This window comes from Impatiens glandulifera, chromosome 1, assembly GCF_907164915.1.
Source record: "Impatiens glandulifera chromosome 1, dImpGla2.1, whole genome shotgun sequence".
Taxonomy (NCBI): Eukaryota; Viridiplantae; Streptophyta; class Magnoliopsida; order Ericales; family Balsaminaceae; genus Impatiens; species Impatiens glandulifera.
In genome coordinates, this window is record NC_061862.1 from 28773277 (window position 1) to 28788123 (window position 14847).

General features: G+C 35.2%; 2 protein-coding genes and 1 pseudogene across 2 annotated transcripts; 1 reads left to right on the forward strand and 2 right to left on the reverse strand.

Annotated features, from left to right (window-relative positions):
* Positions 1 to 1728: 1728 nt before the first annotated feature.
* On the forward strand, positions 1729 to 6304 carry LOC124922565 (annotated as a pseudogene).
* A 203-nt stretch (positions 6305 to 6507) lies between these two features.
* LOC124922576 (G-type lectin S-receptor-like serine/threonine-protein kinase LECRK3) lies at positions 6508 to 11437 on the reverse strand. Its single transcript, XM_047463302.1, has 3 exons — positions 11117 to 11437; positions 6591 to 7871; positions 6508 to 6528 (listed from the first exon to the last, which is right to left on the reverse strand). The coding sequence occupies exons 1-3, from the start codon at positions 11435 to 11437 to the stop codon at positions 6508 to 6510; spliced, it is 1623 nt and encodes a 540-aa protein (XP_047319258.1).
* A 2448-nt stretch (positions 11438 to 13885) lies between these two features.
* On the reverse strand, positions 13886 to 14464 carry LOC124922586 (uncharacterized mitochondrial protein AtMg00810-like). Its single transcript, XM_047463311.1, has one exon. The coding sequence runs from the start codon at positions 14462 to 14464 to the stop codon at positions 13886 to 13888; it is 579 nt and encodes a 192-aa protein (XP_047319267.1).
* Between the last annotated feature and the right edge of the window lie 383 nt (positions 14465 to 14847).

Sequence of the window (14847 nt, forward strand, 5' to 3'; positions counted from 1 at the left end):
AAAATGAGTCTCCAACATATCTTTTTGTGATGTACTAATTGAATCAAAAGTAATACCATTCAATTTAGGTCTGACATTAAATGGCTCATCAAACAACCCCTTATAAAATTTGATAATACTCGTAAAGATTTCTAGTTCACTATAATAAAGTATAAACTTCCCCCTCGACCGAGATCAAATTATCATATTATTTTTTGCTTGCGCGTTAGAGATCCAATGAAAAATTTTGGAATTTATATCTCCGACTCTTAACCATGTAGCTCTACTTCACTAGCGTGCCCAAATTTCTTCAAACTTACACATATCGAGCAACTTACTAACAATGTGAATCTGAGAACTAATTTACTCACCCCCGTCAATGACATTAATTTAATTACACGTCATAAACTTTAACACAAAATAAAGTACGATCTCCCACGAACCATCTTTTGAGAAGCTTACACATATTCCTTAGGTTCACAAAGTGGTTACTCGACGGAGAACTAACCGATGTCTAATTCACCCACCATGAGATAAAATCTTCCTTGATCAACCATTTATTTTCGAATCTAAATGATCGATATATTCTCTCCATCATTTGGTGTTCCATCAAGATCGGTCGGTGATTTGAACAACTCCATGGAAGGATCTTTTGAAATATATTAATAACCCTCGAAAAATTGATTCACTAATTAGAAACGTGTTGATACAAGAATGAACGTGACCCCCATTGCCATTACTTCTTTTAAAGCTGAATTGACCACCTTCCAAAGACAAGTCGATAAATTCAAGGTCTTCAATTGTTTCTGAAAACTCGCGCATTAGGCTACTATGCCTATTGGCCCATTTTTTTTAGACAGAGATCTAGTTTCGTTTATGTCGCCCGCAAAAATAATTGGTAAATCATAGAGACTAACCACGTTCTTCATCTCATTAAATAACTTTGTTTTAAATTATGAAAGAATTGGTCCATGGACCGTAGAAATTACCATCGGAATTTATTCTCCCGCTTTTTTGTTGAATCTTGACTGAGTATCTACCCAAATTAACATTCATTTTCTCAAACATTTCTTCATTCCATAGAACAAGACTTCCTCCTGAGGCCCTATAAAATCAAGAGTCTACCAACTACTCAACCGTCAATTACATAGATCCCTAACAATTCACTAATTCGTCTTACGAATTTTAGTCTCAATAAAATAATCACAATGATAATTTTTTTATTTATAATATTTTAATTTAAAATAAATGTTAAAATGTTTATTAAATAAATATCAAACTAAATCAGATGATTAATGATACTATAAATAAAATTATAAATAAATATTTCCATAATTATTCTAAATTAAACATATTATAAATAAAATAATATAGAAATTAAAATTTTGAAATCTTATTAAAAAAAATTATAATAAAATCATTGTTTAAAAGTTTGTTTAGGTGATCTTGTTTGCCTAGATAGCTAGTCCCTAATAAGCTTGTTTGTTTAGGTGTTCTTGTTTGCCTAGATAACGGTAATAAAATGATGGTAATTGTAATAAATCTCCACTGACTGCATGAGAAAGAAAATGTGAAATGTTTTCACTTGGAGCTCTCAAAGAAAGACATTAAAGGAGCCCATTGTTCTTTCCATGAGTGTTGAGTTGTATAAATAGGTGATACGTCCAACACAAACCATAGAGATTCAAAGTTGTAACTTCTTCCACAAAACATACATAGAGAATGTTGAAAACATACCTAAACTATCTCATGGAACACTTACCTTTCAGGCAGTGGCGGAACCTTGACGGCTCTTCCACTCAACCCCAAGTTTTTGGGGAGGAGGAAACACAAGGATATATCTGCCTCCATGCCAAGGCGGTGGCCGTGGCGGTGGCGACCACAAAAACACCAGCCAAAGCAACTGTCTCCGTACAACTAACAGGAGGGCTCTTAAAGAATATAAACATCAATCATTGCTTCCAAGACATGGCCGATTTTCTCGGGAAATCTATCCTCCTAGAAGTCGTCAGCTCGGAGATAGACTCTAGTAAGATATTTTTGTTCCAAATTCTTCTTTTGGACCACAACATGATTAATGACCTTAGATCCTTAATTTTCTAACTTAAGTTTATCATCCTAATTAACACCACAATTCTCAAAAGAGATTTTTTACTGTTTGAATATTAATCTCATTGTTATAAATAAAGATCATTCAAAACTAGACACATCAAATTAATATATATTATTAATTACTTTATTTAATTTGGTCTTTATTCAATTGCCATGTAATTACAAATTGAATGATTTGTTTGGTGCTGATTGAAGCGACGGGATTGGAGAAGGAGACGATAAAAGGTTATGCATATAAGAAAGAAACCAAGGATAATATAGTGAAGTACGAATGGGAGTTTAGCATCCCGAATCACTTTGGGGAGATTGGCGCAATCTTGGTGGAGAACGAGCATGACTCTGAGATGTTTCTCAAGAACATTATAATCGAACGACTCCACAACAAATCAATCGACATCTCTTGCGAATCGTTTGTAGCCTCCAAGTTCAAAAATCCAGGGATGAGGATTTTCTTCACTAACAAGGTATATATAGATGTTGTTATTAATATTATTAATGGACAAATATTGTAATGTGGACATCATATATTAACAGGCATACTTGCCATCAAAGACCCCAGAAGGGCTGAGAAGGATGAGAGAAAAGGAGCTTGAGGAAATCCGGGGAGATAGCACTGGTATGCGTAAGACTGATGATAGAATCTATGATTACGATGTTTATAATGATCTTGGCAACCCCGACAAAGATCACAATCAGAAAAGGCCTGTACTTGGAAGCGAGGTGAAGCCTTACCCTAGGCGTTGCCGAACTGGTCGTCCTAGATGCAAGACTGGTATAGTAACTAAATCATCTTCTATATCAAAACTAAATTAATTTACATCTTACACGTACAAACAAACAGATCCTGAATCCGAGTCGATCTGCAGCTCAGTATATGTGCCGAGAGATGAGGCGTTCTCGGATGTGAGGGAGAATTCATTCTCGGTGAAGATGGTATCATCGGTGTTGCATGCAGTGTTGCCATCCCTGGAGACGTCCATGAATATGATCGACAAAAAACTAGGGTTTCCTCACTTTACGGCCATCGACACCCTCTATAACAAAGGCGTCCACCTTCCAGATCTCAAGAGCAGCGGTAATTGGTTCAAAGACACCATCCCGAGGCTAGTCAAGTTCGCCACCTCCATAAGAGACAACATCCTCCTCTTTGAGACCCCTGAAATATACAACAGTAACTATCTCTCCTAGTTCCTTAAATCTTTTTCTTTTTAAATCAAAGTATAAAATTAAAAAATTAAAAATTCATAGAAAAGTGCAAAACCTAACAATGAAAAATGACTTATTTATTTTTATTCTTTCTGGTACTTTTTAAGAAAAATTGAAGATATATTTATATATAATATTTTAACAGTAAAATTAATAAATAATAATAATAATAAATTAATTTAAGTATCCTATTAATTATTTATCTATCCAAATTCAAATTTAAGATTATACAATTTTTATGATTTACCGTTTATATTTTTTTTTGCCCTTAAACCCAATTTTTCTCATTGTTTTTTTTTAGTTTCTCCAATTTTTGACTTGCTATATAAAATTGCTGGCCCTACATTGCAATCAAGACCATTCTCTTTGTTAAGATCATAGTATTATATAAGACTAAAAGGATGGAACTAAAAAGTTAACATGTGATTCCATTTAGCGGCCATATGAGCCACAAAAACATCAAGATCTAAACCTACTAGCTTAGAGAAGTCTCAATTAAGATAGTTATGACAAAAATAAGGACATGTTCCATGGTGTATTATTGTACTTGATTGTGAACCTAGTCATTTCAATATAGATATCCATTTCCAACTTCCTCATATGTAGTTTGTCAACTTAAAATAAAAATGAAAAAAGAAGATTAAACTTATTATTAGAAAGAAAAAAAAAATATTGAAGAATAGAAAATGTATAGTTAATATATATTATATATGAGCTATTTTTATGTATGAATTGAATATAAATTTTGGATTGGTTATCAATCATTACCCTACTATTATTTTTATTGAGTTACACATCTCGAATCCTTGGGTTTAAAAATCCAATTAAGATGATCAGTAGTGAAGGCTCAACCCCAAACCCCAATATACATCTTTCTCCTCTCAAATATTGCGTTGGGTTAGACTTACTCAAATTAACACGTAGTTTCGTATCTATTCTTGGGAGCGCTTAACGTTAAATCTCTGGCAGCTCTAATAATAATTCACAAACTCTAATAATAATTCAGAAGGCAACCCAAATAAGTAATCGGATGCAGCTTGGATGGCATTGGCAGCAGGTCTGAGGACGGGTCTCCTACGCCACCTGCTAATTTCCCCCCATAGGACTTTTTTTTAAACCAAAATCTTATTTAATTAGTTTGCTAAAATATTATAATGATGGATGGATTGTTGTGGATGCTGCAGGAGATAGATTTGCATGGTTAAGGGACCAGGAATTCTCTCGACAGACTGTTGCTGGCATCAATCCATTAACCATAGAGTTGATTAGTGAATGGCCAATAAAGAGTAAACTGGACCCCAAGTTCTATGGTCCGGCTGAATCCGCCATCACAAAAGAAGTCGTCCATAAAGAGATCACAGGCTTCACCACCGTGGAAGAGGTTGTTTCTTAATTACGATGGCATTTTCATTTTTTGACTTAATTTTCATTCCTTTTTTAGGCGATAAAGCAGAAGAAACTGTTTGTATTGGACTACCACGACCTCTTGTTGCCCTACGTTAATAAGGTTAGAGAGATCGATGGAATGACGCTCTACGGATCAAGAACTGTCTTCTTCCTCACGCCAGAAGGTGTCCTCAGGCCTTTAGCAATCGAGCTGGTGGTCCCTCCTTCCGAGGAGGGGAAGACACCACAGTGGAAGGAAGTCTACACACCCCATAGAGGGGACTCAACCGCATGCTGGCTATGGCGACTCGCCAAAGCTCACGTCATGGCACATGACAGCGGCGTTCACCAGCTAGTCAGCCACTGGTACTATTTATTATAATTGAGTGAGCCACATTTGAAATGATATGAATGATTAATTATTAGTTAATTACAGGTTGAGGACTCATTGCTGCGTTGAGCCTTATATAATCGCCACTCATAGACAACTAAGCGCTGCCCATCCAATCTACAAGCTGTTGCATCCTCATTTCCGTTACACAATGGAGATCAATGCTCTGGCTCGAAAAGCCCTCATCAATTCAGATGGGATCATAGAATCGTCATTCTCTCCAGGAAAGTATTCGATCGAACTCAGCTCAGTCGCTTACGACAAGCTGTGGCGGTTTGACCATGAAGCTCTGCCTGCAAACTTGATCAGCAGGTAGTAGTAGTTCCATCACTATGTTAATGTATATTTCCATATTGAAATATCTGACTTCAATTTTCTGTTAGGGGATTGGCGGTTGAGGACCCGAGCGCTCCACACGGACTCAAGTTGGCTATTGAAGATTACCCATATGCAAACGATGGGCTTCTGATTTGGGATTCAATCAAGCAGTGGGTGACAGACTATGTGAACTTCTACTACCCTGAAACCGAACTAGTCAAAGACGACACAGAGCTGCAGTCATGGTGGACCGAGATAAAAACGGTGGGGCACGGTGATAAGAAAGATGAGAAGTGGTGGCCGGAGCTTAACACCACGGATGATCTGATTGGGATTCTCACAACGATGATATGGGTTCCCTCCGGTCACCATGCTGCTGTAAACTTTGGGCAATACCCATATGGGGGTTACTTTCCGAACCGGCCAACGGTAGCAAGAACAAAAATGCCAACGGAAATTCAAGACACGGAATACTGGAAAAACTTCATTGCGAAGCCTGAAGATACGCTTTTGCAGTGCTTTCCGTCGCAAATCCAGGCTATGAAGACTATGGCGGTCTTAGATGTTCTGTCAAACCACTGTGTAGACGAGGAGTATATTGGGGAGAAGATCGAGCCGTCGTGGGCGGAGGAAGGGGTTATAAATGCCGCATTTAAGCGGTTTTATGGAAGGTTGAAGGAGATTGAGGGGATTATTGATGGTAGGAATGTTGATTTGAGGCTCAAGCATAGAAGTGGGGCTGGAGTGCTACCTTATGAGTTGTTGAAGCCATTTTCTGAGGCTGAGGTCACTGGAAAGGGAGTCCCGAACAGCATCTCCATATGATGATGGATCAATTCATGAATCTCTCTATTATGTTCTTCAATCCTCTCCATGAATAAGAAGAATAATCAACTATCATGGTACCATAATTTAAATATCACCACTATCTCCAAATTGCAATCATATTGAGAATGAAACTATCCTGCATTTGAATACCCACAATGATATTCATGAATGTCAAAGAAATGACATATTATTTTTCTTTCATCAAACAAGTGGCGAGCACCATTTTAATTTCCACATTTGCAGTACATGTTTATTATAGAATTCCCTAGCTCATTTAGCCTGAACACTCAAGCCAGGATTCCATGATCCTGCAAAAAGTGTTGAGAACCAACGAGAATGTTTATAAATTGTTGGGTAATCTAATCTTAACCAGAGCTTTTCCACCAACAGAAGGGTTAGCTCTCCCATTAGAAACAGGGCTCCTCTTCTTCCAACAACTACCATCTCTATAAATCGCAACATCACAATAACAATCACTCAAACAAACCTCTCGGCACCAATCCTCAGTCACCCGAATATAAAACTCGTAATCGTTCAATGGCCAATCTGTGTTAACCAAATCAACAAACCCAAATTTATAAGACTCTCCTCCCTCCGCCTCACAATCCTGCTTAACAAAGTCAGGTTTGCAGCCGCTCAACGGATCGTTTACATCAAACGCCTTATACCCGTCTGGGCACTCACACTTGGGTCTTCGATCAACTCCGACCGAACAAAAGCTGTTGTAACCGCATGCCCCTGGCCCGTTTTCCTGGATTATGCTCGTGCATATATCCGAAGGAATGAATGACAACACCCTCCAATTCATGGTCTGCCCAGTGGATTTCGGGTAGCCATATTGGCGTAGAACTCCATCATAGTCAAGAATTGTTCTTAAATAAAGATGGGTTGAGTTTATGTTGTTGCTTGATAGGAAAAGATTCAGCACTTTTCCATTTCTATCAGTTAGATAGATATACCCTGTTTGGCTGTAAATCAATTGGAAGCCGCTGCCAACGGAATTACTTGACCAGTAAGCTGAATAAACATCGTCCATTGGATACCTTCTTGTGTAAAGAACTAGATTTCCGTCAGTTTGCATGTCAAGCTGAAATCGACCGTTAGAGAAATTTGTATCGAATAAACGGGCAACGAGTCTTGTTCCTTGGGAAAGTGTCTGAGAGGGCAAGATCGTGTCGGTCGGGTGGTCGAAACTCTGCCATAAAGTGGTGGAGTCAATTAGGATGAGGAAATTGCCGGAGTCGAGTATGGCGGCGTGGCTTAGGTTGTTTCCTGCAAGCTCGGCGAGCCAAATCTGAGAGCCGTTGGGATTTGTAAGTTGGAAAGTGTGATTTGTGAGCTCGATTTTGGAACCTTCGGGGGCGGGTGTTTGTGGGTTGGCTGACCAAACGATGGTTTTGTGGGGGATTTTGTTGAACCAGATGGAGAGAAGATAGCCGGCGGCGGGTCCATTAATGTTTTGGAAACCGAAGGCGAAGTCTCCTGATGGTGAGGTCCAATAAGAGTTATTGTTGTTGGCTAAGAGTGATGAGCCTATAGTTATGATATTGGTTGAAGATGACAATGGCAGCAGCAGCAGAAGTAGGAAATTACAGAAGATCAAAAGAGGAGTGGTGGTGGGACTTGCCATGATTGTGCTAGAATTGTGTTTCTGCTCAACTTAAATATGCCGTTGTGGATCACTCAATTATCAGGAAATTGAATGAAATGACCCTAAAGTTCAGCTTATTTGACTTTTTAGTCACCGCATCTGTTGATAATTTTATTTATTTTTAGACGAAAATGTCTCCGTTGCGAGACGCAACTAGATGCCATGTGAAAATTTTTGTATTTTTATTTTTTTGAAAAAAAAAATTCGTCTTGCGATTTCCGGTTGCGTCATGCGAGTGCCGATTGCGTCTCGCGTTTAAGGACGTCTCGCGATAGGGGCAAAATTGTCAAAAAAAAAAAAAAAAAAAGAAAAGAAAAATATGTTACTAGCGCTTTTTATTTTAAACGCTGGTCAAAAAGTTAAATAAATGAATCATTAGGATCATTTCGTCAAATTTCCCAGATATCATCTTATTTTTTAATATTTTATGTTGACCGTTGCTGGTAGGCGACTAGTTAGAACTCTAAATTGTGTTATCTTATTTCAACGTGTATTTTTGTTTTGTCAAGTTTTTATTTAAAGACCTTTTTTGACGTATATTTTTTATTAAAATTATTTTCGAAATATACCTATTCTAATTTGTTAAAGGTTATTTTTGTTGACTATAATTGCCAAATACAGTTTGAAAGCCTTCAAATGATATAATTGTATGAAAATATATTAAAAAATCAATATTTTATTTGTTCTGATAAATTAATTAAGAAAATAAAACTATTATCTTAAAATAAGAAGACACGTTAGTATTCGTTTATTAAAATTTTTTTTGTTAAAATATGATAATTGAATATCAATATAACAAAATTTAAAATTAAAATCACATAAAAAAAAAAGTACTCAAATTCGAATGTCAAAATAATAACTAATATATGTATTACTTAGATATTATCCTTAGCATAGATTGATTAACGCCGGCATTGACTGGTCATGTGACGGTAGAATATTTTATATTTAATAAACAAGATATTTTTGCAACAGCTGACTCACAAGGCCTTGCTTGATTGTCTGTCCTATCAATATCATGCTCAAAAAAAAATATTTAATGGTCAATTTTTTTTAATGGTTAAATTTTTTTGAATGCAAATAAGGTTTTATCTACTCCTGTCTTATTCGGTTTAGGTTATTTAAATAACTTAAATAGAAGAAAATGATTATGTGTGCCCTCGTTCGCCTAAGATAGAAAATTCTCCATCCCCGCACATCTCTCTTTCTTAGTTTGCTGGCCTAATGAATGTGAAAGACCGTGGGGCTCTACTTGATTTGCCCAAATTTGCTGCCTTTTCTGTTAGTGTAAGAGTCAACTTTTAATAATTCCGTCCCCGGACATGTATAATATTATTCTTGTCTTTTTGTATTATTATATATATAAAATAAATAAATAATAATAATTTAAAATAGATAGTATTTTAATATTTTGTTAATAAGTTAATTGATTTAATAGATGAGAGAGTGAAAGATATTTGATTTTGTTGGATTATTTGGAAAATCCAAATCCAAACAAGGCCTTTGTATTTACTTGGTAATTGTTTACTGTTAATATTAAAAAATTGAAAGAGAAATAATATTATTCTAAATGTTGAGTTATGGTTTACATTAGAAATTTAGATATATATTTTTTAAAATTAAGGAGAACTAAAATGACACCCCACAGTCATGACCCTCCACTTCAACTCAAAGCGCTTTTAGATGAGATCGAACTCGTGACATTTTAGTTTCTTAAGCCGACTCTTACAACTGAGTTACCTTGGTGTAGGGGTGTAAACGAGCCGAGCCGAGCTCGAACTAGCCTGGCTCAAGTTCGGCTCGATCGAGCTTTTAATATTAAGCTCGAACTGAGCTTGATCATATAATCATAGGCTCGAGTTCGGCTCGAAAGGCTCGAATTTAAATATATTTATATATTAATATCTTATATTAAAAAATATAATGGAAGTCGAGAGTCCATTCATCAGACCATACAACCCTTCACGTACTTTTTTGTTTTATGCCCCGTAACTCTTCCTCAGCGAGAACTTGGTTCACGTAAGAATGAACATATTGGTTCGCGTAAGAATACACGCAGAATAGCTAAGAGAGTTATTCATGTTCTTCAAGTCGTGTATTGTAATTAAGATAAACTTGAAAACATATTAAACTCTATTATGTTTATTTTGAAAAATAAAACACTTTATAGTGAAATAAAAATAATTTTATATCTTATAAAATATAATACATTGAGATGGCAGGTATTAAATAATATTATAGTGTTTTTATAATTAAATTAATATCAAATTTATTTATTTCCTTATAACTTATAAGTATTATAAAATATTTATTTTTTAATTTATAAATATTATTTTGGTATATCTTCATAAATACTTTATAAAAATAAAAATAATTTTATATCTTATAAAATATAATATATTGAGATTTCATATATTAAATAATATTACAGTATAGTTATATATTGATTTGATATTCAAAAATTATGTTTCTATAATTAAATTAATATCAAATCTATTTATTTCCTTATAAGTATTATATATCATATAAATTTTAATTTATACAAATTTTTGGGAGGCCCATAAGCAATAAATATATAAATAGTTTTATGGGTATGTTTCAAATTTTGATTAAAAATTAATATAATAAACAAATTATATAATTAAGCTCGAAAAAGTTCTAACGAACCATCAAGCGAGTCTTACCTAAGCTTGAATTCGGCTCGAATCTTAAACGAGCTGACTTTAGCTCGGCTCGAATTCGATTTTAACCGAGCTCGAATCGAACTTTGATCGAGCCACTCACGAGCAGCTCACGAGCGGCTCGACTCATTTACACCCCTACCTTGGTGGGTTAAGAAATTCAGACATTTAAATGACATTAGTGTAACTAGGAAGATTCTCGTGCGATGCACACGGATAAAAATATAAATAAAATAAAAAATAATAATAATATGTATTCAATGTTTAAAATTCTTAACAAATTACGAATAATATATTAAAATAAAAAATAGAACGCTCTCATTACACATTTTATTCACTTCGGTAAAATAACTTATCTTCTCACTTATCTCATCACATATTTTTTTCGAATGAACCTCTCATCTTGTGACCTTACACTTTGGTCAATCAAATATTTAATTCATATTTTTAATATTTAACATCGTGACCTCACACTTTGGTCAATCAAATATTTGATTCATATTTATATGAACCCGTTCTGATTTGATTGAAATAATTATTTTTCAGGATTTTCGGGCTCTTCACATTGTTGTTCTCAACATAAATTTCTAAATCAGTCTCAAGATTCTTGTTTTTGCTTCCTTCAACTTCATCTATGGTATCCTCTGCAATAGTCTTGGTAACATCTACTTCAGCTTGTTTATTTTGAGTATCTTCCTCTTTGGTTTCCTGTATTACAGCTTGACTCATTTGAGAATCAACTTCTTTCATCTTCTTCATTCTCTGTTTCATTACTACCTTTATTCTCTTCTTCAATAGAATCTCCCTTAATATCTTTTCTTCAATTTCATTATTTTCTTTATTTTTAGAGTCCTCCTTGGTTTTTGCTTCTTTCTCTTCCTCCATATTTTTGCTTTTTGCTTTTAGACTTTCTTGTTTCTTTTTCCTGATTTTTTGCTTCTTGGCCTTTCAATATCTTCTGCTCATCTTCCATAGCTTGAGCACATTAATTTCGTGTTGGCATGTTAGAAAGTATTGTAGAATGCACACCTGTCCAGTCTCCACTCATAAGTGATTCCCATGACATTAAATTTTCCTTTCATGTCGATCACTGTCATATTATTCGGCAATGTGCTACGAGTATTCACCTCTATGCTAATTTTAGAAAAGGATAAATGATCTCCTCCTTCTGTTATTGGGTCCATGTATAATGGTTTTCCCAATAACCCTGCAAAATGACTAATGGCTTCTGCTTTGTACATGTGTGTAGGGATATTCCAAAGCTTGCACCATATCTGTGATGTTTCCTTAGGTTTACTTAACAGGTTCAAATCTTCAGACCATCTTTCCAACTTCATGTAATTGGATCAAATATATGTATGCCCGTATTCCAGAATTTTATCCAGATTCGACCCATTCTTGAATTGAAGAGAGTAGAGATCATGAATATTTGCAGAGATCTTCTCCAACCCATTTTCCTTCCACTGTTTCATTAAAACTTTTTTAGTGATTGGGAATGATACTCTATTTTTTCCAATATAATTCCCTATCACCACATTTTCTCATTTTTTATGCACTTTTCTTCTACATTATTGGGAAGTTTAAATTCAAAAGGAGAATTAAGTACCTTCACTTTTGCTTTAACATCCCCCAAGAAGATTTTCCCTTTGTAGGCATGGTCTTCAGCTTTCTTTCCTTTATTTTTATTCCATACCTCATTTACTTTCTAGGTAGAGTTTTTCCTGATAGTATAGGTCTTCGATTTAGGGGCCTTCATCAGCTCCCTCATTATAGCCACTGACCAGTTTACTATCTCTTCATATTCTTCTTTCTTTAGTAAATTCCAGCCCTGAAGATAATGAATATTGAGTTGAATTGTTATATGTTGGACTTTCTCCTTATTAAGAACAATCTCTCCTATTTTAGAATGCACAAGAAGCTTGGTGATTTGGTTAATGAGGCCAAACAGATTTACTCTTTCATTGTAACCAATCTTCCAGACTCCTTCATTTTTTTCTTGCTTTCCTGCATTATTTTCTTCAAAAACTTCTTCCCATGCTTTCATGTATTATTTTCTTCAGAATTTTCCACAACATTTGATTTTCTTTTGCTTCTGTCCTATTTTTCTTGAATGACTTCTTCAACAATCTCCTTGAGATTTTCCATAACAAACTCTTTGACTTCCTTGGTTTTATTACTTTTCTTTTTCCTCATTGTTGAAGAGTAGAACAAAATAATAAAGCTGAGTAAATGTAGAAATAGGGCAATTCAGAAACCCTAAAGATTTAGTGACAAAATCGTTTCAAAAGGAAACCTCCGAGAACACACCAACGCTCGCAATCAGGAAATAAGAATTTAGAAAAGCTACCAATGAAATTCTGAGAGATTTAGGGTTATCAACACTTACTTTGCAAATCGTATTGTTCATGCCTATCGTGTCGTTCATGTCGATCGTATAGTTCATGATGATTGTGTCGTTCGTACCGTCGATTGTGCTATGCCAACCATGCTATGCCAACCATGCTGATCGTGTGGTAGATTGTGTTATGCCAACCGTGTCCATAAAATTTGGAACATCTAGAAAGAGCTATTTGCACCCATTAAAAAAAAGAGAGATAATTCTATAGTACTTGTTAAAGATCATCCCCAAACTTATTGTTGCATCCATTAAACTTGGAACACCTAGAACGAGCTATTTGCATCCATTAAAAAAGATATAGAGATAATTCTCTAGTACTTATTAAATATCATTCCCAAACTTATTATTACTGATAAAATAAAGAGAGAAAGGCTAGGGCTTTTTATTGGTAAAACTTAAAATAAACTGAATGTAATTAAAAAGTTTATATAGTTAGTGATTATAATAGACTGAAATATCAAGAGTTTATATAGTTAGTGATTACAATAGACTGAAATACTCTTAAGTGCTAATAGACTAAAATACCCTTAAATGCTAATAAAGATAATAAAACTAATATATCTAACATCCCCTCTCAAACTCACGATGCAACAACAATATGCATTGAGAGTTTGTCAGTCAGAAAACGAAAGCGCAAAGTCGAATGCGCTTTTGTAAATATATCAGCAATCTGCAAAGAGGAAGGAGCGAATGTCAAAGTGATGGTGTGAGTCTGTAGATGATGACGAGTGACATGACAATCAATCTCGATATGTTTGGTTCGCTCATAAAAGACATAATTCCATGCAATCTGGATAACACTTTGATTATCGCAATGTAGCGGAGTAGGGTGAGAAAGAGAAATACTCATATCAGTAAGTAATCTGCGTAACTAGACAAGTAGTCGAGGCCATGGCACGATACTCAGCTTCTGTAGAAGACCGAGAGATGATATCTTATTTCTTGCTCTTCCATGAAATAAGTGAATCACCAAGGAAAATACAATATCTAGTGGTCGACTTGCGGTCTGTAGGATCACCAGCCCAATCTGCATCAGAGTAGGCACACAACTTTAATGAAGACGTTGAAGGAAACATGAGACTATGAAATTGAGTGCCCCGAAGATACCTGAGAATACGAACAACAGTAGCCCAATGAACTATAGTAGGGGAAATGACAAACTGACTAACCACATGAACTGTATGCACAATGTCTGGGAGAGTTACATTAAGATAAACCAAGTTTCCAACAATGATACGATAAAGATCATAATCCTCTAAAGGAGTGCCATCGGACGAAGAGTATTTAGCATTGGTCTCAAGGGGTGTATCAATAATTCGGTTGTCGGTTAGTCGAGAACGCTCAAACAAATCAGCAATGTACTTAGATTGAGATAAGAGATAAACTTTTAGAGAATAAGCTACCTCAATTCCCAAAAAATAACGTAGCATGCCCAAATATTTCATAGCGAATGAGTGTGCTAACTCAGACTTCAATGATTCAATACCATCATGATCATCACATGTAATAATCATATCATCAACATACAAGGATAGAAGAATGCGTCTTGCTGTTGTACTCTTGACAAATAAGCCGAATCATGGTGACTAGGAAGAAAGCCAAGCGAAGTGATCACCATAGAGAATTTTTCAAACTAGGCATGTGGTGCTTGTTTGAGACCATAAAGAGCTTTGCAAAACTTACAAACTTCACCAAGTTGATGAGGAACACTTGGGGGAGGCATCATATAAACCTCTTCATGAAGGTCACCATTCAAGAAAACATTCTTCACATCTATTTGATCGATTTTCCATTGGCAAACCGAAGCAAAAACAATCAAAGTGCGAACATTTGTCATTTTCGCAACAAGAGCAAATGTTTCCTCATAATCCATGCCATATTTTTTAGAATAACCTTT

Excerpts from the sequence above, each read along its gene's own strand:
- LOC124922576 (XM_047463302.1), bottom strand. The coding sequence starts at position 11,437 with ATGGAGGAAGAGAAAGAAGCAAAAACCAAGGAGGACTCTAAAAATAAA. Across the intron at positions 7,872-11,116 it reads TTTATGTTGAGAACAACAAT|AAACACAATTCTAGCACAAT; the intron begins GTGAAGAGCCCG and ends TAAGTTGAGCAG. Across the intron at positions 6,529-6,590 it reads CTGTTGGTGGAAAAGCTCTG|GATCATGGAATCCTGGCTTG; the intron begins GTTAAGATTAGA and ends CACTTTTTGCAG.
- LOC124922586 (XM_047463311.1), bottom strand. The coding sequence starts at position 14,464 with ATGATTATTACATGTGATGATCATGATGGTATTGAATCATTGAAGTCT.